This window comes from Biomphalaria glabrata, chromosome 14, assembly GCF_947242115.1.
Source record: "Biomphalaria glabrata chromosome 14, xgBioGlab47.1, whole genome shotgun sequence".
In the NCBI taxonomy this organism is placed as follows: domain Eukaryota; kingdom Metazoa; phylum Mollusca; class Gastropoda; family Planorbidae; genus Biomphalaria; species Biomphalaria glabrata.
The window spans coordinates 1,530,215-1,558,071 of record NC_074724.1 but is presented as its reverse complement, the minus strand read 5'-3'; the positions used below and the strand labels follow the sequence as shown (position 1 = coordinate 1,558,071).

The following is a 27,857-nucleotide window of genomic DNA, read 5'->3' as shown; positions in this document are numbered from 1 at the left end:
ATTTTTTTAATGCATTTCTTTTATAGCTGACAAGTTTTTGTATTGGAAATGTTTGCAAACTTTTAATTATTGCATTTTAAATAATAAAAAAAAAAACTACTTACGAACTACATCTAATAATTTTTTTCCACAAACCTGATTATCGATTGCAAGTTCTAGATCTACACTTAGTAGATTTTCTTTCTACTTCAAAAGGTTCTCAATTATTTTAAATGTAAATTACAAATAACAACATGGATAAAAAAGGAAACAAAACATTGTAAATTTAAAGACAACATTCACAATTTATTTACATAACTCAAGACCAAAGAGACATTTGAGTTTGATGTTCAGAATGTCAAGGGTTCTCAAAGACATCTTCATGGTGGAGCTGGACAACTCACAAGGGAAACAACTTACAAGACATAACCAACTCCACTGAAATTTAATCCAGGCTTGATACTTCCACTGTGGACAAGTTCAGACCAAGTCCAGAGGTCTCTATACCCCAGACAGTGGACATGTGCTCCACTACTTCCTGGACATGTACAAGTTGTATAAGTAAACTTATATCTACTACCCACCTCTAGTCTGTCCTTCCATTGACCAACACTGACCTGTTTAGAACATCCATGAGGATGTGACACTATAAAGGTCAACTTGTGTGAAGGACTAGAGGCAGAGTATTTGTCCCAGACTTTCTCCCAGACATTTTCAAAATGTTTGAACATTTCAATCAGTTTATTTCCTAAAGTTTTATCACATGTCACACAGTTCAACACACACCAGTCATAATCAATGTTTACATAACCAACACTGACCTTATCAACACTGACCACTTGGCTGTCATGTCTATCATAAAACAATCTCAAGGTTGTGTGGTTGGCCTCAATGGCATCAAAAACCACATGTGTGGCTGTGTTCACATCAAACTCCCACCACACGTTGCTGGGTGAGTTTGAACCTTCACATTTTCTACACCAACACTTTGTGTAGTCAGTAGGTCCAATACGTCCATCTTGCCAGACTCCATCTTGAAACATGTTTACATACCAAACTCTTCCACTTCCTGTCCTTAAGTTTCTTCTCTCACTCATGTTAGAAAATGGATATGGTTGAGTTGTCTTTGAGTAAAACTTTGGCCTGTCTGGACTTGACATTCTAACATCAACTCTAACTGTGAGGTCAGCTATAACTTTGATGTATTCATACAAATCATTGTCTTGAAGACCTTCAGGTAAATGTTTCAAGTTGAATGTATCAACAGGTATAAACTGTCTATGACCTGGATTCTTCTTACAGCCCACAAGATGTTTGTGTAGATCAGCTTCTCCACCTTCTGACTCCTGAGTTTCATGCTTACCTGGAGAACAAGAAATAAACTTGATCCAAGGTTTACAACACAATGTACAGTATTGAGTTAATTAAGATATATCTATAAATAGATCAAGTCTAACTCATGTGTTGATCACTACAATTTATACACTAAAAATGAAACTCAAAAGTTACCAATTAGTGGACCTTCAACTTCATCTGACTGGACTTTGGACTGGTCACTGGTGAAATGATGAGGATCTGAAAGGATGAAAGTCAAAAAACTATTTAATATATTCTTTTTTTATTCTTATTAGAAAATAGACTTATACAAAAACCTTTCTCTATCTAAACATTTACAAAACAAAAGTTTATCTGTATCAGGATTCTCACCCCGAAGACTGGAGAAGTCTGCTAGGTCAGTCTGATCCTCTGATCCTGAAATAGTTTAAATACATGTGTCAGTCTAATTTTTTACAGAAATATTTTTTATTTCTGAAATAAAAAAGAATTTTTTTTTTAAATACTGCATTTTTTTCATAGAGAAGAAACTAAAGATTTAATATATAGTTCTAGAAGCTGAACATAGACCCAACTTTGCAACAACCTGATTTTGACATGCTACTTATTATTGTGCTAAATTCTAGTGAAAAATTTGATAATAAAATAAAGCCATCAAACTTAGTTTTAAATTTAGGTATTGTTTCACTCTGATTTCATACCATTAATTCCAAAGGTGTCTAGAGGAAAACAAAGGTCTGTACAGTTCTGGAAAATAGAATAAAATATGTACATAAAGTAGCATTTATTTTTTTATATATATAAACCAGTTTACATCATTAAAATTTTCTCAGGCGAATCTATTTTTTATATTTTTTTTTGTTTGGTTAAATTGTTTAAACTAAAATTAACTGCATTTTTTTCGAGCACTTAGACTGAATGTAACACATGAGACATGCTTTATAATGAAATGTAAAAAAAATAATAATTCATCAACCTTTGGTAGTCTAGATTTTAATTTAGAGCTCTATTGACTTTAAAACTACTTTTGGAGTATAAGATCTAGATTCTAAATCTAAATGACAAATTCCTTAATATAGAAAAGAAAATAATAATAATTAAAACTAGTAATAAAAGAACATATTAAATAATTAATATTTAAATACCAAAAATATAAAGAAACACTAATAACAAAAAGATTAGCCTAGGATTTCTTATGTATTATATTTTTTATAAGCCTAACAGTATCCTTATTACACAAATGGAATATTTTTATCTAGATCTGGCAGTCTTGTAATAAAATATATATGCAATAATAGTTGTCTCTCCGTAGTCTTAGGTTTGAGTCTCTGCCCACTCCATCCCCAGTCATTTTGCCTTTAGTTTTGCAATTAGCAAAAAAATATGTAAATATATCTACATTTTAAAGTAAACATTTTAAATATTATCTAGTAGATTTTTATTATTTGTTTTAAACTAAGACTAAGACTAAGACTGCTTTATTGATCCTTACGGTGGCGGTGATAGAGTCTGATCGAGTGAGGTACGAACGAGTTTTTGTATCGCTCCATTCTTGTTTTGATTGACAGCAGTCGCCCACTTCGCGACGACCTGGCGTAGTTCTGATGGAGCGGGTGGCCGTTGTCTTCCAAGATTTTTTCGATTTTTCTTAGGCACGTTTGTTCAAAAAGTTCCTTTAAATCTGGTAATGTTGTGAGTGTAATTTTGATGCTTTTTTAATGATGTCTTCTAGACGTTGCAACAGTTTAGATGAGGCGTTGCCTTGCCAACAAGTTATACCGTATGTTAGCAGATTCTGTATAGTTGCGCCGTAAAATGTCTCAAAGATCTTCTTGTTTAATTTAAAACTGTTGAGTTTGTATAAAAAAAGAGTCGCTGGGCTGTTTTCTTTGTCAGAGTTCCAAGGTGGTGTTCCCATGAAAGCTTGTTGTTGATGATAACGCCAAGATATTTATCTGCGTTTACCTGTTCTATAGATGTAGTGTTTATTTGCAGTTCACGTATAGTTTGTTTTTTCTTTCTAAAATCTATTATAAGTTCTTTAGTTTTTGAGACATTAAGTTCTAGAAAGTTGTCGGTGCACCAGTTTGTAAACTCTACTATCGAGCTTCGATACTGAGTTTAGTCTCCTGAAATAAGACCGACTATGGCAGTATCATCAGCGAATTTAATGTGTTTAACTGAGTCATAGATGCTTCTTATGTCATTAGTGTAAAGAGTGTATAGTACAGGAGAAAGTACACAACCTTGTGGAGCACCCGTGCATAGTACTCGAGTTGACGATTTGGTGTTGTTGACTTTACATACTGGGGCCGTTGGGTTAAAAAGTTTAGAACCCATGCTTGCAAGTAAGGGCTTACATTTAAGTTACTTAGTTTGTTTATCATTAGATGTGGCTGTATGGCATTGAAAGCTGAGGAGAAATCTACGAAGAGGACTCGTGCATATGTTTTGGGTATATCGAGATGCTTATAAAGCTGGTCCAAAAGAAATAGAATGGCTTCCTCAGTTACACTAGCTGCTTTGTATGCAAATTGGTGAGGGTCTAGGCTGTTTAAGGATATATTTTTCAAAACATTTCATAACAATAGGTGCTAGTGCTACTGGGCGGAAATCATTTAAGCAATATATTTTTGGTTTCTTAGGCACTGGTATGATTTCTGAAGTTTTCCAGATGTTTGGAATTACGCACGTTTGCAATGACTGGTTAAAGATATGACAGAAGATAGAAGAAATTTGCTCCGCACATAGCTTGATCAGCTTGCCACTAATTGTGTCTGGTCCACAAGCTTTTGTTACGTCTACTCTTTTAAATAACAAGGTCACTTCATCCTCCGTTACAAAATTGACGTAGGGCTCTTCTTTTCCTTTGGACTGAGTGTTGAAAAGTTCTTTGTGTAGATCAACAAAATCTTCTTTGTCAAAACGAGAATAAAAATAATTTAGTTCGTTGGCGAATTTCTCATCATCAGCCACTAAAATTTGTTCTCGTTTTGAGGCGCAGCCCGTTTATTTCTTTAATCCCTCCCAGCATTGTTTTGAGTTGTTCTTGGCAAAGAAATTCTCAATTTTTTCTTTGTATGTTTTTTTCCCTTCAATTATTGCTTTCCTCAGTTTATTTTTAGCATTTATAATAAACTCTTCGTTGCTAGCCTTATACTTTGTTTTCTTTTCAGTAATAAGGTGTTTGATTTTTTTGGTCATCCAGGGCTTATTGTTTCCATAGACTTGTGTTGTTTTTGTTGGAATTCTCCTCGCAGAATGATAGATATGAGGTAACAGTTTCTGTTAGTTCGTTTATGTCTGGACAGTTCTCAATAAAGATTTCCCAGTTAGTTTTCTCAATGCATCCTCGTAGTTTTTCTACAGCCTCTTCAGACCACATCTTGACCGTTTTTATAACTCTCTTTGTAGTTTTAAGAGTAGGTTTGTAATTTGGTATAAGATGGAGTAATACATGGTCAGATTCTCCAAGTGGGAACAAACTTTTACATTTGTAAGCCTGTTTAATGTTTACGTAGCATTTGTCGAGCGTTCTGCCCTGCCTTGTGGGGAGGGAGACATACTGGCAATAGTTTGACAGTGTGTTGTCAATATTTAGGTTGTTGAAATCTCCAGTTACAATACAAACAGAGTCCGGGTGTTTTGATTGTACATTGTGAAGCACATCAAAAATTATTTCCGACGCAGTCGCTGTGTCAGCCGTCGGTGGTATGTACACAACAACAACACACACCTGAGTGAATTCTCTAGGCAAGTAGTAAGGCCTAAGTGTGACACACATAAGTTCAATGTTAGGGTCACAAATTTTATTCCTGATGTTCACATTATTAATAACAAAGTTATTTACAATTTTAGAACTAGTCTAGATCTATTAGGTTACTTTTTGTTTATCTATTAGATCTAGAATTTTAGATTTTATATAGATGCATTGACCTTTATTTAAATCTAAGTAGGCCTATATCTAAACTCTAAAGATGGATATATCAATAGACTAAATGTAGTATGAATTTAATTGTTTACACATCTAGACTAGAAGCTAATGTGAATTTAGATCTAGAAGTTCTACAATACCTAAGATCTAATAAGCTACAGTAGTTTAGATCTAAACCAGACCAGATTAAAATCTAACCATTTTGGCTTAAGTTATTTAAATTGTACATATGTTACTTTAAAAAAAGAAGATAATTATGTTCCATGCATTTATGTGTCAAACTAGTCATGCATGTTAATTATTGACTTAAACAATGCTAAGTCTTTGGTTTTTCTGGCTAATTCAGGCAACCCATTCCATTCTTTACTGGCACTAGGGAAGGAGCACATGTACGAATTTGTTCTAAATTACAAGTAATGCAATGTGGCGCAGTGACTATACAGTAAAGCACTTGGTTTTTAAACAAGGTTCTCTGGTTCCAATCCTAGTGAAGACTGGGATTTTTTAGTTACATATCTTGAATGCAAGGCCAGAGAGGAATACATTTTACAAGAAATACAAGTCTCTTGTCACTAGATAGATCTATATATAGGCCTATACTGATTATAAGTCTAGTAGACTGTTATCTAAACAAATATCTAGATCTATCATAAAATCATCTAGATCTATAAATTGATTAGATATGATACATCTAGATCTATTTTAAAATTGAAGCCTATAGGTTAATTTAGATCTTTCAAGAATTAAATGTTATTTACAATATTTACTACTGAATCTAGACCTTTATAGATCTATGAAATTAAAGGTTTAGTCTACTCTATTTCTAGATCTAGACTTTAGAGAAGCTAATATAGAAAAGAAAGAAGAACGGATTTATCGGCTGCAGTATTCGTTACTCGTAATCGACACATTTATTTACGCTTAAAAATCAAATCTCTATAAAAAAATGGACATATACAATAGTCATTAGATAAAAAGTATAAATCTGGATTTAGTTAAGATTTTTAAAACATATATACCTATGCTCATTTATTACTGATAAACTATATTTTACAAACACCATTAACATTTTTTATAAAGATAATAGATCTACCAATACTGCTAGTTTTAGATTCTAATAATTGAATTAAATTTTAATTCAAAAGTAATCGCATTAAGTAAAACCAGATTTTTCTGCACTTTAAAATTGCAATTCTAACTCTACATTGTTATTGTCTTTATTAGTATCATTATTGTTATTATATTACTAACGGAGGAATTATCATTCTCAGGCACTTCCATGGACGGTCTAGCTTCGTTAAGGAGAAACAAAACTCATTTCAGTTACATTGATGATTGTATAAATGGCAATTGATATTAAATTTTTCATTATATCCCTACCTGGCATTTTAATGTTGAGCGTGAAGGAAAGAAAAAAGCATGAAATGAAAAAAAAAAGTTGCATGTACATGTTTGATATTCTACTTCCAAGTTAAAACCTCCCACAGGACGACGGCAGAGGGTAGCGGGTGTCAGGCACTTTGGATTGCTTCTTTGCTAGGTGTGTGTGTGTGTGTGTATTTTGTTATATTTTGAAACATAAAGGTGCGCTGTTTCTAAGGACTCCCTACGTTGCCGTCATTGTTTTTTTCTGTTTTGCTTGTGTATCAGCTTTTGTCTGGTGCTCTCTGTGTTAGTTGTTTTTCTCCCTATTGGGGACACTTGAGACTCAAGTCAAGACTGATTTGTAGTTGCATGGACACTACTTGGCTATTATACTTTGGATTGGGTTGCAGGCATCGCGAGGCCGGACTTGGCTGTTTGCATGTGAGGTGTGCATGCCTGTTTACTAGATCTATGTTGTATAATTTCACCTAATTAAGGCCTTCTAAAATGATATTTATTATTATGCATAATCATCATTTATGTCTGAGTTTGAGTTTTAAATTGTTGGTACATAATCACAATTTAGGCCATGTTTTTCCAACTTATTTCTCAGAAGCCATATGCTGCCCGTGAATACTGCTAGCTACTTTATTCTATGCCAGTGATGACAAAATAGCGCCTAAGTGGATCATTATAGCGCTCACACTGAGGCACCTCTGTAAATCCGTCCTACTCAAAACTCGCCAAAGAAGATCGCCTTTGACACGCAGTCGTCTCCCATGTGGGATAAGTGTTAGTGAAAGCATAACAATTAATAAAATGATGGCATTTTGTTTAAATTCACTTCTTTATAATCTTTTTTTTAAGAGGAGGGCGTTGGCGGATTTTTTTAAAGAAACAATACGAAAGGGGGCGGTACGCTAAAAAAGGTTAAAGATCACTGATTAAGATAGTTTGTTGAGATATGGGCATTGTTGGAGATGTGCCTAAATAAGAGAAAATGTTGTAGTTAGTTTAAACAAATACATACTTACTTTTTCTGTTTTGAGTCTTTTCGATACTTTTCTATCAGTTTGAGTTTTTCTCTTGCAGAACATCTTTGACGAGTTCTAAAAATAAATAAGAATTGGTTTAAAGAAATGTTTGCACCAAACATACAGCGGCAGATAACCGAAACTTTTTTTTAACCTTTGTTTCCCAAATAGACTTTTTTATCTTCCAGTTCAAGAAATTACGTGCAAAACTATGAGTACTTTGTAGACCTTGTTGTAACTCATGTTTTACTTTTTTTTTCTTGTTCATTTCCAAACATTAGCTGTGAACGTTTGTTATTACAGTTTTGATCTGATCTTTGACCAGACCTTTTTTTTTTCCACTATTCTGACAACCTTGGTATGTCCTAAAGAGATGGTTTGGGATCTAGTTTTCTCACACGAGATGGTATTTTTTTATGTTTATTTCTGGACATGTGTCGGCGGAATTCGACTAACATTACGTTAAGGAAGTAGAATTAAGTACATTTGCAATCGACGAAAGAATCTACCAAACTTTGATGTCTATTTACAATTTTGAAATAATATTTGGAATTTCTGATTTCTTATTAAATCTATATTGAGCAAGAAATTCCTTCAGTCATATAGTCACAAAAAATTTATGTAGACACTATATTTAATATCACTTTCTGATAAGTTTAGTTTTCCCTTTACCACATAATTGGCGCTATACATTGAATTATAAACTCACATACAGATACAAACATATATGTGCAATTATAACCACATACATGCCCACCGTGTAAATCAAAAGTTATCTACCGTGTCTATGTCAGAAGTCAAGGCGGCTGAGTGGTTAAGTACTTGGCTTCCGAATCTTTGGTCCTGGTTTCGAATCTCAATGAAGACTGGTATTTGGAATTTCAAAACTCCGATGGGTACGGGTCTTTATGCTGGCCACAAGACTCCCTGCTCGTTAACTGTTGACTAAAAAAACAGATGGCCTTTATAACATCATCTACACTTTAGATTGTGTTATCGTAAAAATAATGATTTGCCCAGTTTTAGATCTAAATCTATACAACATCCATACAAACCTACATTTGTTCTACAGTTCACTATTCTACTATTCTGTATTAAGAGAAACATTATATAAACAAAATAGTACAATGAAAGAAATGACTTTGAAATAGAATGACTTACTTTATAAAATCTTTGTTTTTACTGACAACTTCTTGAATTCTATTTATAGAAAGACGGACATAGAAAAAAGAGTAATTCAAGGAATTTCCGATTTTTTTTCTCTTTTATCAATCAAAGTTTACCAACTGTGTAGCGCCCCCTAGTATTTAAATTGATATCTTCTTCTTGATGTTCCGTGAAGGACATTGGCTGTGACTTAGTTACCAATATTTCTAATAAAGAGTGGGAGATAGATTTTATGTTTTTCTTTTCTACCTTTGCAATTTGTTGTTTGCAAATGAAATTTAAGTGCATGTTAAATCTTTTTAAACAAGCTTTTCAATTTCTCCAGAAAAAAGATTTAGTCATTTTCCATTGCTAAAAAGGTGAAACTATTTCTACTGAAATGGTGAAAAGAACAAGACTTATTTAGATTCCTTAATATCGGAATTTTTTAAAAGCAAATTTTAAGATGTCAAGAACCAGTTTTCAATATCATCAGCTCATTATTTTGCACAGAAGCTAATTAAGGTCAAATTAAAATAACTCTATGAAAATTATAACCTGAAAGGGAAGTGTGAAAAAAAAAAGAAAATTAAAAGTATATCGCAGTACAAACATGAGTTGAAAGATATAAGAAATTGTACAATTTGATAGCATATTTTTTGTAAAGTTATATTTTCAATTTCAAGTTATATTTTCAATATTCTTAATTTTTTTAAAATGTGGCCCTAGATACGAAAAGGTTGCCCAACCCTGCATTAGATGATTTGTAACTATCTGTGCAAGGAGAGGTAATCCATAACACACATACACATTGGATGCAGAGGCGTAGTGAGCAATCGGCGCAAGAAAGTTTAATGGCGCCTCCCCCCCTAAACTTATTGTCAATGAATATTACATAGAAATATTATAAATAAAAAGTGTTTCATGATAATAGAAAACAAACAACAAGGAAATTTAATACCTAACTGGTATATCTACAATAATTTTATGTTTTGGCGCATCTCTGTGTGAGGCTGCCTCCCCCCCCTCCCCGTAGGTGACGCTAGAGGCATAGTGCCCTTTCTCTATCCCCACTCAATATGACTCTTATTTGATGATTATTAGCTATATATTCAAGAGGAAGTGATCCAACACACACACACACACACACACAATAGTCCTAGGAGAACCATTAGTGAACCGAAAAAATCAAGATGAAGTATTTGGTAGACTCTATAGAAAGCACACATGCATAACAAAAGGCATGACAGAAGAAAAACGACAAATCTGAAAGGACTATTTTTTCACACAGGCACTAGCAACATAAACATGCTTAAACTGTAGTACATAGTTTCGTCCAAAAGTCTTCACTATAGTCACATACAACATATCTATTGGGATCTAGTTGCTGAATTAAAGAAGTCTGGTCCGTATAGACTACAATAATGTAAAAGAAACATTATAAATATGGAATTAATTAAAACCATTTTTTTTTATTTAAAAGGTTTCGTTATTTTAATCTAGTGGATTTATTTTTTTTTTGTTCTGAAGTACCTTTTACGCATATTAACTAAGATTGCTAGATCACATGATTTTACCAGACGTGTAGCAGAGCCAAGTTCAAGAACACACAGTGACCGAGCTCAGGGGAAGTAATTATCTAAATGTGGACTTGCGTGCTAAAATACTTGGCATTAAAATAGAGCCAGAAAATTACATTTCTTGTTCATATACTGTAGTGAAGCAGTGTACAAACACTGACGGATCAATAAATATTACATAATGTGGCAGGTGGATAACAAGCTGAACAATTGTGTCAGGTCAGAGATTACGAAGAAGTTTAGAAGGCCATCGCAACTAAGTTTTTACACGGCGGAGACTTGAGCTATGAGGCTATTAATGAACTGAAAGTTAGCTCCCCTCTCAGACCATGCGGCAGATGATGTAAGTAAAGGTCATCTGTTTGTGGTCTGCGGTTAACGAGTGTGTCATGTGACCAGCACAATGACCAACCGCCTTTATTTTCCCTAACTAAAGTCAAAAGTTTGGTTTAACAAGCCAGTAGATGTTTCCCTCAATCTAAGGTTTTAATGATCGTATATCCCAAATTTAATACGATAAAAAAGCTTTCCTGCTCGTAATGTATATTAACTGAAGATTTCTACCCACTAAAATATAATATTCCTAGGGGGTGTTTTTCTCGATATACAACCGCTACATTCGCCCACACTATCATAGCCTACATAGATCTCGATTTCTCAAATGATTATACTTCATATGTATACCTGACCGAATATGTCAAAACGACCATAGGTTAGCTAGTGTCGTGCATCTGAACCAGAAAAGAACAAAATATATATGTTATTGAGAAAAAAAAAAGGTTTTCAAACCCTGGCCTATACCATTACTATTATTTTGATTTCTGCTTAATAGACCAAACATGCTTATAAATTTCGAATGGCCATATTTTCCGAAAAGACCTAGAAAAAATATTTGGCTCTTATCTCCCTTTTATGTTTTAATTGGTTAATACAAACAGCTGAACGAATAAATGTTACATTTATGTAAGCCTAGAGATTTATTACTTCTTTTTATATTAGACGTATAAGACATAGGCGTATTAGTGATCAAATTATGTAGAGGGTCTTAGTTAAGATATACAGAAAAGAGGACAAGCACCCATGCATTAAAAACATAATTTAAACTGAAACATAGAATAGCCCCATGACCTGAGAATGGGAAGTGGGCTCATATCTTTCTCTGTACAAGTGGAGAAATCAAGATATTCTCACTCGGCCCACCAGAGAAGCTCCTATGTGTCTCACAGTAATGACACAAATCTAGTAAAAATCGAATATCATTGAAACATTATATTTCTTCATCCACATTTAGGCCCGTTTAAATTTAGAACATTTTTAGCTGATTAAATTACAAATCCTTATGTCACTCAACTTGTACTTTTTCAAATGAAGCAGCCACAGTGATGGACTTTCTCCAGGATACATTAGAATCAATTCAGTGAAGAAAAACAAATTATTCACAACTATCTAGACAGAAAATTAAAACACACATACAAACACACACACACTTCATAACAGAACACCCCCGTGGAGTCAAAAATACAAATATATCTAATAATAAGAGCCACTGTGTATTTTTTTTTCAGGGAAGTTCTATGTATTTTTAAAATGCGTAAATGTTAAGTCCAATTTCCTCATTTATAATAAAGATTATTATTATGAGTAGTATTTGTTGTAGTATTTCTAGGAACGATAAATGAATGTTTCAAGTGTTATTTTCTTTTGAGACTTTATTAAGTTCCACAGAAAATTATTTGCATGTTCATTTCTCTCATCTTCTGATACTCGAAATTTTGACTCACAGTGCTGGATTTACCTAAAGGCAACATAAACTATGGGGAACATAAGATATGGACAACATAAGCTATATGCAACATAAGCTATGGACAACATAAGCTATATGCAACATAAGCTATGGACAACATAAGCTATGGACAACATAAGATATGGACAACATAAGCTATGGACAACATAAGATATATGCAACATAAGCTATGGACAACATAAGCTATATGCAACATAAGCTATGGACAACATAAGCTATGGACAACATAAGATATGGACAACATAAGCTATGGACAACATAAGATATGGACAACATAAGCTATGGACAACATAAGCTATGGACAACATAAGATATGGACAACATAAGCTATATGCAACATAAGCTATGGACAACATAAGCTATATGCAACATAAGCTATGGACAACATAAGATATGGACAACATAAGCTATGGACAACATAAGATATATGCAACATAAGCTATGGACAACATAAGCTATATGCAACATAAGCTATGGACAACATAAGCTATGGACAACATAAGATATGGACAACATAAGCTATTGACAACATAAGATATGGACAACATAAGATATGGACAACATAAGCTATGGACAACATAAGCTATGGACATCATAAGATATGGACAACATAAGATATGGACAACATAAGCTATGGACAACATAAGCTATGGACAACATTAGCTATATGCAACATAAGCTATGGACAACATAAGCTATATGCAACATAAGCTATGGACAACATAAGCTATGGACAACATAAGCTATGGACAACATAAGATATGGACAACATAAGATATGGACAACATAAGCTATGGACAACATTAGCTATATGCAACATAAGATATGGACAACATAAGCTATATGCAGACCGTAGCTTTTGATGTAGAAACGTGGCACCACTAAAAGCGTTGAGTCCATTGAGCGCAGGGCTCTCTGGGGGACATTTGGAGAAATAAGTTCGCTACGGTACAAGGGCATCTCGTTGTTATATATACACTGATGACAAAGTGTGGCGACCTTTTAATCGGTTGGTTTTTTTTTAAGGACTCTGTGTTTGTGCTGACAACTTCGTGAAGTCTATTTATGGAAACACTGACATAGAATAAAAAGTCATTTAAGGAATTCCCAATTATTTCTTTATAATCAAAATGTTTCTCTAACAGTGAAGCGACCCTAGTATTTAAATTGATAACTATTTGTCTTATAAATAACTAATATTAAAGTGATCTCACTGGGAAGGAGGGGGTGGCCACATCGAGTGACTACAAAGCTTGTCTGACGTACTGGGCCTAGAGCAAATCTTTGTTCGCTGAGGCTGAGTTACAATGCACTTGGGGCCATGTTGGCAATGAAATGAACAAGTGAGCTTTATTTAAAGCTTTTATTCTAATTAAGCATTGGAGACTAACGTCCGATGTTGTGGGACCATGTTGGTCACAATGTGCAGAGATGCGTTTATTAGTAGTAGTCTTCGCCTATCTGAAATACTAAAGTATATGTTTGAGGGTTTATACAATATTTCTTTATGTTGTAAACTGGCATTTTAATGTTTCTCATCATATTGTAAAAAAATCTAAAAGACGAAACTCATCGATGATTGAAAGTAAAAAATGTTTCTCTATTCACTTAGGTCTTAATCTACTGTCTCTTCTTGTTGGTCTAAACAATAATTTTATGAATAAGTGGAAGGAGTTGAAGGTTCTATACCATGGGTTCTCAACAAGTAGGTCGCGACCCAGTTGGGGGTCGAATGAAGATTTGCCAGGGGTCGCCAAAGACCATCAAAAAAATTGATTTTTTGGTCTACTCTTCTATTGCTCTGTGTGTGTGCGGGGGGTCACAGTAGAGTGGGGGATTGTAAAAAGGGGTCGCCGAGCTTCAAAGGTTGAGAACCACTGTTATATACTGACATATAAATACAATGTTTTTATAAATTCGAAATTGTCTCTTTATTATTAAAATTCAACATGTTTTACCACTGAGCTAGTTATTAGTTGCATTTTTTTTTTAATTGTATACATAACATTGGAATATAGTTACATCAATAAATCAATAACATTGATTTGTGTTAAACTTACGTTATGTGGATCCAATTTGTATACCAACAGTCTCAACAATTTCCTAAACTATTGGAACATACACTTACATGTTATTGACTTCCTTCAGACGTAACGACTTTGGTTAATCTCGTAGAAAACTTTGTCATGTGACTGTGGAGCGCTATTATGGAGAGACACTCCCATCCACGTAATAGGACATTAAAAACTTATGCTTGAGAAAATTCACGATAAGGTCATATAATATTAACAGAGCAATGCTTGAATGTTCGTATATGTAAATTTTATTTAAAAAAACGCTCTGGTGATTTTCATTAAACTTTCAAGGTATACATAAAGAAATGAGAAAAATTCTCAACTCATTGGCCACATCTCAGAAAACTCGACTGTCGACTGTTATATTGGTTTAAACATATGTCGTTACCGTAAAATGTATTTTGGTTTTAAGTTTCTAAAAAGGGACTTCCTGATTTCGTCCCTATAAATAAACAAATGTGAACATAATATGTGGAGCGCCCTCTAGGAAATCACGTCATGTTGCAACCTGAAGCTGTATTAGTAGTGAAGTTATTCATTCATATTTTATTGTCAATGTAGACTATTAAATTCTTGACCCTGTGGACTGATTTTCAATAAGTCTTCAAATTCTTTTTGACGGAAAAAAAGCTGAAAACATCATAGTCATTTATTTTCAAGCTAGAAACTTAGAGGTTCTTATTCTCAATTTTGAGCAAACATTTAAATGTCTAAAGCCAAAATTGTATTTCATTGCCTAGCACTTATTAATTTTTTTTTTTTGTGCGAAACTTTTATTCCTCTTTTTTTTTTTTAAATCTAGATGTTAAATGTAAAGCACCTCAGATCCAGCGTCTGTCCTCGGTAGGGGATTTTCTTTTGGCCTAAAATGTATACCCTGTGACCTTTGTGAGTGACCTTTTGCTGTCTCGTTCTGAGTCTGCACTGGATTATAGCGTGAGAAAGTTAAACTCTTTATGTTTTCTGTAGTATTTATGTGTATTTTTCTGTTGTGTTGTCTTTATATGAGAAAAGAGTCCTTGTAATCACAACAATTTTCCGTAAGGATCAATAAAGCAGTCTTAGTCTTTGTAAAAAATATTTCTAATCGCACAGATTTATTAATTTTAGTCTAGATCAATTATAGAAATGATCAAAACTAATAGATACAATTAAAATTAATTTAGGCTTTGTTTAAAAAAGTATTGTTCATATTCTTTTCTTTTAATAACATTGTTTTATACACCTAACTATCTAATGCTTGAATTCTTTCATAGTTTAAAGACATCATTTGGAATTGAATTGTAGTTCTGATCTCAGGAGTCATGATTTCAAATCCCATTGTAGACTTGGTAAAAGCATTATGAAATTTTTCGACACCCATGAATCAAACCAATTCTAATAGAGGCTTGATATTAGTTGGAAAACATAAAGGCTGTTTGTCGTTGTGTTGACCATATAACGTTTTCGTTAACAGACTGCCACATAAACAGATGGCTTTACACCATTTGCCTTGCAATTGCAAGGTTGGAAAAAGGTACTGTTATTTACGATTATAGAAAACACAATTTTCAATTTCATTTCAAAATTATTGCCAAATATAAAGTTGATCTAAACTGTTTATTTACGTGATAACAATATATAAAAGAATTTGTAAAATATATTTTTATCAGATAAATGTGTCACCGATTCTTCTGAAATGTCTTCCTCAAACAATACAACAACATATAGAACACATCTAATAAAATGTCGCTTTTAATTGAATGGAAACAAATATTACAAACATTAGATAAAGTAAACATCATACATAAACATTTCATCATGTACACATGAACATTATAAAAACAAACCTTGCAAGTTGTATAAATATTAAGTCTAGTTCACACAAAAATAGTTTCAATAACAAATGAAACTAATGCTCTTTTTTGGGTTGTAATTTGTTGGTGTTCAAAGATCTTCTTCCGAGTAGTTGAAAGCCCTAGATTAAATACCTATTCTGAATGAGTTATCTTCTTCCTGTATGTCAAGGTCAACAGACGTTTTCCTAATCCCCCATCCAGGTCTTGGGTATTTTCCCTAGCTTTCTGGGTATTGAAAGAGAGAACTTCTGGCAGTGGGGTAAACATAGGTTCTGGAAGGTAATTTTCCTCCATTCACAACAAGTTTTGGGTCTGCAGTGTTAAACAAAGTTGTGGCAAAGTTATTGGACTTAGATGATCCCAAAAGAAAACTGTTTATTTTGTAACGGCGCGCTATGGGCTCCAACTCTGTTTGTTGAAGACTTGCTGGAGTGATAGTTACTCCCCTTGCAAATCTTCTGCTTAACATCGGACACAGATCTGCTGCTAGAAGATCTAGAATTGCGAGGCTTCGAAGGGCGCATGCATGTCCTACTGCCAGACTCACAGTGGACTGTACGCCCTCTATGAACTTAAGCTCATCACGACTGTGGCTGTTAATGGAGCTAAACACGGCTGTGGCTGTAAATGGAGCTCAACACGGCTGTGGCTGTTAATGGAGCTAAACACGGATGTGGATGTTAATGGAGCTAAACACGGTTGTGGCTGTTAATGGAGCTAAACACGGCTGTGGCTGTTAATGGAGCTCAACACGGCTGTGGCTGTTAATGGAGCTCAACACGGCTGTGGCTGTTAATGGAGCTAAACACGGCTGTGGCTGTTAATGGAGCTCAACACGGCTGTGGCTGTTAATGGAGCTAAACACGGCTGTGGCTGTTAATGGAGCTAAACACAGCTTGCTTGTCAAGGATGTGCACTTGATTGGAAGAGTGAATGAGATGATAGGGCTTGCTGAATGGCTGGGGGCTCCTCTATTCCTTGGCAGACTTAGTTGGTGTATAGTTTAACTTGGTGATGGAGATAGTTTGAAAGTAGACGTTAACTTTCTAACCTCGCCAAACCTATAGTGCAAAGAAACATTACATTAGATGATAAGTAACTATCTATCTAAGGGGAGGTAATCCAACACATACAATACCTATAGTGCAAAGAAACATTTCATTAGATGATAAGTAACTATATATCTAAGGGGAGGTAATCCAACACATACAAAACCAATAACTATAGTGCAAAGAAAACATTACATTAGACGATTAGTAACTATTTAAGGGGAGGTAATCCAACACCTACAAAAATCTATAACTCAAAGAAAGTATTCCATCAGATTATTAATAACTATTGATTCCAGTGAAGGTAATCAAACACACACAAAACCTATAGTGCAATGAAAACATTTCATTAGACTTCTTCTTCTTCTTTGTTCTCATGGTTATGTTGGAGCGTTCTGCAAAGAAAACATTACAGTAGACCAGTTGTGGGCAATTTACGGACAGCGGGCAACATGCGGCCCCCCGAAGTGTTTTATGCGGGCCGCCGACATCTATAGAAATCAGGTGTTCCCACAGTATATAAATAGAAAAATGCAAATATTAAAAATAACATGCACACAGATTATTGAAACTGTCTTATTATAAAAGTTTTAAGTAAAGGAAGATTATGCTTATTGCCTATACATCAATACACTCGATTCAAGACACAATCTCTAAGTGTTGGGTGGGCTTGAAACAAGATGGCAAGTGTAACAACTGATGGAGCTTGATCTTTGACTGATAAAATTATTTTTTTTTAATAAAAAATATCCCAACCATAAACTCTAAATGGAAAAGTATGCACAAAGCTGCATACCATTTCTACATTAATATGGCCATAATTTCATTGTGATTAAAGTTATTAGAGCTAAGGGTGTTAACCACGAGTAGTTCCGATTTATGAACAAAATAATCCAATGTATCCGTAAGCTTAGCATGGCAGAGGCAAATCTCATTGAATAAATTGTTAAGATACTTGAAAGGAAATTGACTGTGACGTTGTTACCAATATTTCTAATGAAGAGTGAAAGACATATATCATGTGTTTTTTTCATATTTACAATTGCAATTGTTTTTGTTTTTTACATATTAAATGTAAATGCATGTTAAATCTTTTCAAACAAGGCTTTCCCATGTCTACAAGCAAGCAAAGGAAATTAGGTTTGTTATTTTCCTTTGCTGAAAGTAGAAACTAGTTTTAGTGAAATGATTAAAAGTTCAACACTTATTAAGATTCTTTAATTGTGCAATTTATAAAAGCAAAATTTAAGACGTCAAGAACCAGTTTTCAATACCATTAGCTCACCATTTATCGCAGAAGCTGATTCAGCTCCAGAGGACAAAACTTCAAACAAAGAGAAGTTCCAGTTAATACTACCACGGGAGCCTTATAGGTGCCAGAAGCTGAATTCCACTCTTTAAAAAAATTGCTACTGTCAATGCTATTTGGGTACACATCCATTTGTTCTTCTTCTTCTTCATTATCAATTTACTTGTTGCAGGTTTGGAGAGTCTTGTTCAGGTCTCTTGATTTTGTGTGCACCATTGAAGGTTATGGTCAGCATTCTCTGGTGATGCTCCACAAAGGCAGGTTTCGTTCGTCCCGATATTTAACTTCCGGAACATATATTATTGTCTCATTCAGTGAGCAAGCGTTTTTTATGGAAACTAAACAAGTATAATCACAGAGCAATGTTGACTGACTGTAATTTGACAGCAGTCACAAGGGTAACAACTAGTAAGCCAGTTCCACAGTTCTGGAACATTATGCAGGAGTTTAAAAAGAAAAATACTGCAATATAAGTACAACTGTATTTTCGTGGACATATTGTGATATAAACGACAACAGCAATTGAATCATTGCTAGCTCTTAATGTAATTTTTTCAACGTAAATTGTAAAAAAAAAAAAAGAAACGTGAATATAATACAGTGTAAAAAACAATCTACACAGTTAGCGAGCGTATCTTTCTAAGATATATATATATATATATATATATATATATATTTTTTAATGCGGCCCTTGATACAAAAAGGTTGCCCACCCCTACATTAGACGATTAGCAACTACTTAAGAGGAGATAATCTGACACCTACAAAACCTATAACGCAAAGATATCATTCCATCAGATGATTAGTAACTATTTATTCCAGGGGAGGTAATCCAACACACAAAAAATCTACATTGCAAAGAAAACATTACATTAAACGATTAGTAACTATTTAAGACCTATAGCTCAAAGCAAGAAATCATTGAAGGCAGAGGTGTAGTGAACTAAACCTGCGATCGAGGCAAGAAACTGTATCGCCCCCCCCCCCAACCCAATTGTCATGGACATCACTTAGAAATATAGGAATGCAAATACAAAGTATTTAATAACACACAATACATGAACATGTATTACCTAACTAAAATATCAACAATAATTGTATTTTTTGGCTCATCTCTGAGTTTGGCATCTGGCCATGGTACATGGACGACTCTAGGGGGCATAGTGCCTACTTCCCCCTTCCGATTTGATGATTATTACTTATATAATCAAGAGGACGTAATCCAACACCCACAAGTCCTAGTCCATTACTAAAACGAAAAAAAAAACAAGATTAAGTATTTGGTAGACTCTATATTACATAGCCATGACAAGAAAAACGACAAATCTAAAATGACTATTTTTTTCACACAGACACTACCAACATTAACATGCTCAAGCTGTAGTATATAGTTACAACTACTAGTCTTTTCTAAAGTCACACGAAACATATCTATAGGGATCAAGGTGCTGAATTAGAGAAGTTTGGTCCGTACAGACTACAATAATGTAAAAGAAACATTCTAAATATGAAATTAATTAAAACCATTTTTTTTTATTTCTACGGTTTCGTGGCTTGAATCTTGTGGAGTTATTTGTTATTTGTTGTTTGTCAATTATTTTGCGCATATCAACTAAGACTGCTAGATCACATGATTGTTCCAGACGTGTAGCAGAGCCAAGTTCAAGAACACACAGTGAACGAGCTCAGGGAAAGTAATCAGCTAAAGATAGACTTGCGTGATAAAATACTTGGCATTAAAACTGAGCCAGAAAATTACATTTTAGCGACCCCGAAAGGGGAAAAGACGCTTTTAGTTTTGTGCGAAATGTCTGTCCGTCTGTCCATCTCTCCCGTTTAGATCTCGTAAACTAGAAAAGATATTGAAAATCCGACATCACAATATTTTAGACCATTCAAAGTTCTGATGCAACGGCTACTTTTTTTTTTTCTGAAAGCGAAAAATCTAATTTTTAAAATCAGTTATGCAAGCAGTTTTTTAATGAGAAAAAAGTAATTAGAATGCATTATAAGCTAGACCTAATTTAAAATGAATAGTAATCCTGTAAACTTTATTTTCCTGGAGTTTGTTATTGGCAGTATGGGATTTTTAGGATTCGAAAAAGAGATTTTGCCACTTAAAAACAATTAGATCAATTATAAGACATTAGTTAGGCCAGGGGAGGCAAGGCCAGGGGAGGCGCGCTAGCTGAGCGGTAAGGCACTTGATTTCCGAATCGGAGGTCCCGGGTTCGAATCCTGGCGAAGACTGGGATTTTCAACTTTGGAATCTTTGGGCGCCTCTGAGTCCACTCAGCTCTAATTGGTACCTGGCATTAGTTGGGGAAAAGTAAAGGCGGTTGGTCATTGTGCTGGCTACAAGATACCCTCGTTAACCATAGGTCATAAAAACAGATGAACTTTTCATCAGGTTAACATCTAACTTTACATTCACTTTCACCTATCTTTTGAACTGCTGGACCGTTGGGACACTACACAAGATCTGTTAACCTTCTTTCTCCATTCTTATCTCTCATTTGTCTTTGATATAATTTTATTTGGATGTTCTTTCTGAAAAAATTGAAGCCTGCCTGGGTGGGCCGATTTTGAGTTTGTGTTTCCACACAAACTGTCTTTTGTAACCTTGTCTTGTTTATATACTGGAGTGACGCGGTATATAAACACTGCCGGATCAATAAATATTACAAAATGTGGCAGGTGGATAGCAAGCTGAACAATAGTGTCAGGTCAGAGGTTACGAAGAAGTTTAGAAGGCCATCGCAACTAAGTTTTTACACGGCGGAGACTTGAGCTAAGAGGCTATCAATGAACTGGAAGCTAGATCATGTGGTCTATAGGGCATATAATGTAAGTAAAGGTCATCTGTTTGTGGTCTGCGGTTAACGAGTGTGTCATGTGGCCAGCACAACTGACTTTTCTTTCCCTAACGTAAGTTAAGAGTTTGGTTTAACAAACCAGTATATGTTTCCCTCAATCTAAGGTTTCAATGATCGTATATCCCAAAATCAATACGATAAAAAAGCTTGCCTGCTCGTAATTAATATTAAATGAAGATTTCTATCTGCTACAATATAGTAGGCTGGGGTGTGTTTTTTTTTCTCAATCTACAACCGCTACATTCGCCCACACTGTCATAGCCTACATTGATCTCGATTTCTCAAATGATTATACTCCATATGTATACCAGGCCGAATATGTCCTTAAGACCATAGGTTACTTTACAAGACTGAAAGAATGTAAAAGCTTGCGTTATGCATCTGAATTAGAAGTGAACAAAATATAAATGTGATTGAGAAAAAAAATGTTTTTAATCCCTGGCCTATACAATTACTAATATTTTGATTTCTACTTACTAGCGCAAACTTGGTTATAAATTTCGAATGGTCTTATTTTCCGAAAAGACCTAGAAAAAAATATTTGGCCCTTATCTCCTTTAAATATTAAAAATATGTGTCTGTTATTTTAGCTGGTTAATACAAATAGCTAAACAATTAAATGTTGCATTTACTTTAGCCAACATATTGTTACGAATCTCACTATCCAGGCTCTCTGCAAACTGCACCATACACCACCAACTTAAAGAACTTGACAAGTCAGGGCTCCAAAATAACGTAAAGGTTTAATGTCCATAAATAACAGCCAATACTGTACAATTGGCAGCACGTAGAACAGTACAAATAGCTCTGCAATAACACCGTTCCGCCGTATCAAGTCTTGCACTAGCCTCTCCGTCTCGTTCCGGGCTTGCACTGGGTTCAACAGTTCGGGACTGACTTCACACACTTGGGCTCGTTGTGTCGGACTCGATCACAGACCAAGATCAAGACGCCGTTCGTCTCAACTGTACTTGATAGTACTCCGCACTGAACCGTCGTAATGCTCCGTACAGAACCACACCGTTGAACTGTGCTGTAGTCGACCGTGTTCTGAACTCCTGTCGTGAACCCGCTTTCTGAACCGTCTTGACTGCGACACCTCCGCTCTTTATATAGGGTCCCTACTGGCCTTCTAGAACCGGACAGAACGCCGCTCGACGTTTCTAGGTGGTCAGATGACTACAACTCTCGTGACGCTAATGAGCTCTGTTCACGACGGCGATTCTTCCCGAACCCTCTTGTTGTTAACTCGTCTCGGCCGATCGTCGTAACTTGTCACGGTTGACCGCTCGTCTAGCGCTGGCCTGGGGCGATTTGCGTCGGCTGACTACACTCACACCACTACCCCCATCTGTGCCACCACCAGGTCTATAACAATATTTATTTTTCTTTTTATGTTACACGTACAAGACAAAGGCGTATTAGTGTTTAAAATGTGAAAGGGGGTCTTTGTTAATTATTTTTAAATTAATCTAATTAATTTTAATTATGAGAAAATAAAGCAATAGAGGATTTTGTTTATTAAGCAGTTTCTTTCAATACTTACTTAGTACTTACTTAGACTTAGGTCCTCCCGCGCCGTTCTGCGCATTGGGCTGTAAGCTGTCTCCATAAAGATCTGTCATTGGCAATGTCTGAAGCCTCCTCCCACTTGGTGTCCACTGTTCTGGGCTCCTCAATGAAGGTGTGGCGCCAAGTATGAAGAGGACGTCCCTGTTTGCGTTTCCTCGTATTGGCCTCCATGTCATCGCAATTTTTGGTATGCGTAGTTTATTTTTGTCGTAGACCTTGTCCCGGAAACATCATGCGACGCTCTGTCACAACCTCACTATATGTTCGACTCCCAGTTTGGCATAAGATTTCCTTGCTTAAGACCCGATCTGTTTATCTGACTCTCAAAATCCTTCTCAGCCATTTTTTCCTTACATAATCAAATAAAAATTTTGTCTTAATCACTTGGCAATTTAAAGGTAGTCATGTGTCAAGGTCAAGCAGAATTAGCAATGAATTTTATCCGTAAATGTGCCAAAATTGTTAATTGGTTGTGTCTTAAGAATCTTCACCTTGTAACCTTGTAACTGTACGGTTACAGTCTTATAGATATAATCAGTTGCTAACACATAAAGCAGTTACATAGATAAAGATGTACTGTAATATACACTATTACTTTATTGTCTAATGGACATTTTCTTTCAGAACATCAACACCATGCAACCTAAGAATATATGGGGTGTTTTTTTTTTAGACAATTTTTTTTTAATAATATGGTAGTACAGTTTTTATTTTTACTTTTTAGACAAAAAAAAAAAAAAGAAAAGAAAAAATCTTTACAAAAAAATGCATCCCTAAGACTTTCAACCTTGCACCTTTGGCTTTAGAAGCCAACATTCAACGTAAATACCATAGGAACAATGTGGATTACCAATTTAGGTTATATAAATAACAAATAATAATTGGGTTGTGAGATATTCAAAGATTATGTACATAAACAAACATTTATCAGTTACGTAATAACCATACATTTCCCTTTTTTTACTAATTCTTTTCAATGGGTCGAAGTCATCATTTGACATTTTTCAAGTTTGTTGGCTTTAATAAAGTCTATAGACTCAATCCCCCCTTGTGATGATTAGCTTTACATGAGAGACAAAGTTTCAAATAATAACACATTAATGAAATTATAATCTGCTAAATTAATAAATATTATTTTAAGTAATCAGTTGAAATACTAGAGCCTAGGATAACTGCATCAAGTAAACAAAAATATTCAATATAAACGACGATTATTACAATTATCTGTTACTGTTGTTCCAATTGATTCGCTGGAAAAAATAGATGTACACAATTATGTCTTCAGTAAAAAGACTGTTTACATATGAGGCGCAACAGAGATATGGCTGCATTTGAATGTTTCAGTAAAATTCCAAAACTGTGTTCGAAATTAGAATTATGTTTCAGCTTGTCCATCAACATACGTGGTTAACCTAGATTTAGTGGGTGACAAAGTTAGTGAATATGCCAAGAAATAGTCTGGATGTAGCCACCAGAGGAGACTTCCGCCTTGTTTTGGCTAATTAAATGTTGAGATTTCTAATATTGTCAGACTGCAGGAGACGCAAGGTTCCCATTAGCTTAATTTCATTTCGTAGTGAATTCAGTAATAATAATCTTTATATTTAAAAATAAAACTAAATATACAATTAAACGTAAAAACAGTAAGCCTTAATAGACAATAATTTAAAAGGAACTCTTCTTACTTCTTAGGATTTAAAAGAAAGCCATGACATAATTTGTGTTTCATGATAATATTGGCAATGTCTTTGATTCCGGAGAGAAAAGGCTGAGTGCAGTGTTTCACGTAACTACGCAAACCCAACTGCGACATGCATATTTTCCCAAATTTTGTGCCGTTGTCTGCTGGCGGTCAATTTAAGTTTTATTTCTGTCTTTTACGCCTTCTTCAATAATGGCTTTTCTTTGAGTCTCAAATGTTTGTCCCGAAGCTTTTGTGAGAGCTCTCCAACTGTCCGCCTGAGAATGCTGCCAGGTATTTTCCTCTATGCCAGTGAGGGCAAAATGGCGCCTGAGAGGATCTTTATAGCGCTTACAGGGGACACCTCTGTAACACCGTCCTACTCTAAGCTCGGCATAGAAGATCGCCTTTGCCATGCGGTCGTCTCCCATGCGGAAAAAGTGTTATTGACTGCATACAAATAATTAAATAAATGACATTTTCTTCATATATACCTGCTCACGCTTCTTTATAAGTGTTTTTTAGAGGGGGGCGCTGGCGGATTTAAAAAAAAATACAAAAAAATGGGCGGTAGGTCAAAAAAGGTTAAAGACCACTGACTTAAATGATATTATTTACTGTTCACCTACTTTTGGGCTACCATGTGTATGTGTGTTTAGCGATCAAAAGGAGGGGAGGGTAGCTATCGCGGTAGACTTATCCAAAAATGTCCCATGAATTATCGAACTTTTAAAGTTATAAACCATATAAACACTCATGTGACTTTTAATTTTTGTTTAAATGCAGTAAACAAAAAAATAAAGCCCTTAGATCAGTAGATAAACATCTGTACAAATTCACATCGCAGCTCTCAATGTCCTAGAAGACTAGTCTAGTGACCCTTCTTCTGCAATGACTAATGCGCGGTCATCCGTGAAAGCCTTGTGCTTTGTCGCACTTCGCTGCTCAGCAGTCGACATGTTAATCATCGTAGCAAGTCTGGAAGTGGTGGGTGTGTACTGCCTGGTGTGCTGACGTCAGGACACCACTTGTGACCTTTCAACTTCTCTGTTTTTCGTTTAGGTGATAGTTTGGGCTGGCGTTTTTCTTTTTTTTTCTATGTCTATGACGTGATATTGATACTTAAAAGTGATAGCAATAAAGTCTCACACGAACAGACCCTTTGCCAATAAGAAGGAACATAGAATATGTCCCCTGGGGGGAATAGAGACCCAACAACTAGAGGCCCTAGCAATGCAATGAAAATGTCATTACTAGCGAAGTACTAAATCTCGAGATAATAATGGATTCAATAAAAAATACCCAGTTTTTTTTGTTTTTTTTTTGTGCTCGTAAAATCTCCATAGCTACCTCCACGTAATCAGTTTATTGCTGTCGTTGTTTATCGAGGTCTTCTACATCCAACAGTAGGAAATGTTGGCTTTAACTTGTGACAAGGTGCTCAAGAATTTCTTCTCTCCCTTGCCAAGTTTTCTTTTTTTTTCCTCGAATATACTTCCTCGGTCTGGCGCGCTTACACACACACCCACACACGCGCCTACTTACACACACACACATACGCGCGCCAACTCAAGCAATGACTTAAAAGCAAATGGTGTGTGCCGGTAATACTTTATTAGAATCTTAGGGTTTGGGTGGCAGAGGGGGGGGGGAGACGCGATAATGTGTATCTTTTGTCACTGTAAGGCTGTGCAGGCACATCGTACACATATTTATAGCCTTGATATAATACTATCGTTCAGGGCCCCGCGCATCTTTATTTCCGCCTCTGTCTATTTTTCTCTTGTTTAAAGCTTCCATTGAAATTGTAACTGTTAAGAAAGTTTAGTATCCGTAATATATAAATAGATGAGGTGAAAATATTTGGATACATATATATGGCTAGAGTGGGAGGCATGACTGCTGAATGAGTTTTGTTACCACTTCCTTGTATGGTCTGTATTGTATAGTCTGTATAGTATGAACTGTATTGTATTGTCTGTATTGAATGGTCTGTATTGTATTGTCTGTATTGTATTGTCTGTATTGAATGGTCTGTATTGTATTGTCTGTATTGTATTGTCTATATTGAATGGTCTGTATTGTATTGTCTGTATTGTATTGTCTGTATTGAATGGTCTTAGTTTACTTCCTAGTCCAAACCTCCCGCAGGAAGACAGGGGATGGGAGCGGGCAGGGTTTGAACCCCCGACAGTCGATAAATCTGAACGACAGTCCAGCGGCAAACCGCACGACCAGGCAGCAATTATAATCAAACACACACCAATCCTAACCTTACAAAAAATATAACACTTAGTTACATTGATAATTTGTACCAAAACAAATACTAAATTGATTGGATCTAGAGTCTAGATGAAGCCTTCGATATCTACATGAGGTGCATATTTTTTTATAAATCTTATACATTATTATACATTGAAATATATGTGCACAAAAATAACATTATAATCATTGAACTAACTTTATTTAAATCTTATTCACAAACCTACAATCTAAACATCTTCCTAAACTATTTGAACTTACACTTAAATGTTGTTGACTTCTTTCATTCGTAACGGATGGGATTCATTTCCTAGAAAACTTTGTCTCGTGACTGTGGATCGCTATTTTAAGAGACACTCCCATCAACGTAATTGGGTATTGAGAACTTATGCTTCAGGAAATTCTCGATAAAGTCATAAACCAGTGATGCAAAAACTACGGCCCGCGGGCCATATCCGGCCAGTGATGTTATTTCATCCTGTCTGCCGACAACACAACACAAAGTGTAGAAAATCCTCTGTTCACACAAAAGAAAAAATAGCAGTAATACTAAACCATCATATAATTTATATAAAAAGAGTGGCTCATTGTAAACATTATAACATTAAACACCTTTATGAAACGAAACACATAAAAAAATAAGGCGGCATTCTTGGTTTGAGACGCAACTATTATATTACACCTAGACTGAAGGACTGATGACAATGTTTACCAAAAACAAACAATAAAAAAAGTCGGCTGTAAGGCGAGCTACAGAGCTGTACACATTGTAACTAATAAAGACATAAAGCCATTTTCCGACAGCAAATGCATAAAAATAGTGCTTGCTAGCAAGGATAGCAGAAATCAGTCCTGAAAAGTAAAAAGCTATTAAACTTGTCAGCCTTTGTGATAATAATTAAAAATCTAGTGAAAGATATCTCCATTCAAAACTAACAGAAAAATCGGATTTCGAAATGTTTTCTTTTCTAGCTAACGAATTTACAGACATATTTGATACCGCTTAAAATCTTGGTAA

The 27,857-nt window shown here is 35.0% G+C and overlaps 2 protein-coding genes and 1 long non-coding RNA gene across 4 annotated transcripts in view; all 3 read right to left on the bottom strand.

Moving 5' to 3' along the window:
• The window catches only part of LOC106075685 (uncharacterized), a 151,581-nt gene extending 136,889 nt beyond the window's left edge, over positions 1–14,692 (bottom strand). Inside the window, exon 1 of the mRNA XM_056010392.1 lies at positions 14,238–14,692. The gene's annotated coding sequence lies outside the window, so the exon portion shown is untranslated. The remainder of the gene's footprint in view (positions 1–14,237) is intronic.
• Positions 139–8,899, bottom strand: LOC106061161 (uncharacterized). 2 transcript variants are annotated; one of them, XM_056010397.1, is made up of 7 exons: positions 8,809–8,899; positions 8,405–8,585; positions 7,648–7,722; positions 2,016–2,061; positions 1,687–1,731; positions 1,489–1,554; positions 139–1,342 (listed from the first exon to the last, which is right to left on the bottom strand). In XM_056010397.1, exons 3-7 carry the CDS (start codon positions 7,708–7,710, stop codon positions 396–398), a joined length of 1,167 nt encoding a protein of 388 aa, XP_055866372.1. In that variant the 5' UTR covers positions 7,711–7,722; positions 8,405–8,585; positions 8,809–8,899; the 3' UTR covers positions 139–395. The 2 variants fall into 2 exon arrangements, with proteins under 2 accessions (XP_055866372.1, XP_055866371.1); XM_056010396.1 differs by having other exon boundaries at positions 8,428–8,585.
• Positions 14,693–15,973: 1,281 nt separating the features above from the next.
• On the bottom strand, positions 15,974–27,349 carry LOC129922831 (uncharacterized). The gene is made up of 2 exons (XR_008774733.1): positions 27,101–27,349; positions 15,974–17,151 (listed from the first exon to the last, which is right to left on the bottom strand). It is a non-coding gene; the product is annotated as an uncharacterized LOC129922831 (long non-coding RNA).
• Between the last annotated feature and the right edge of the window lie 508 nt (positions 27,350–27,857).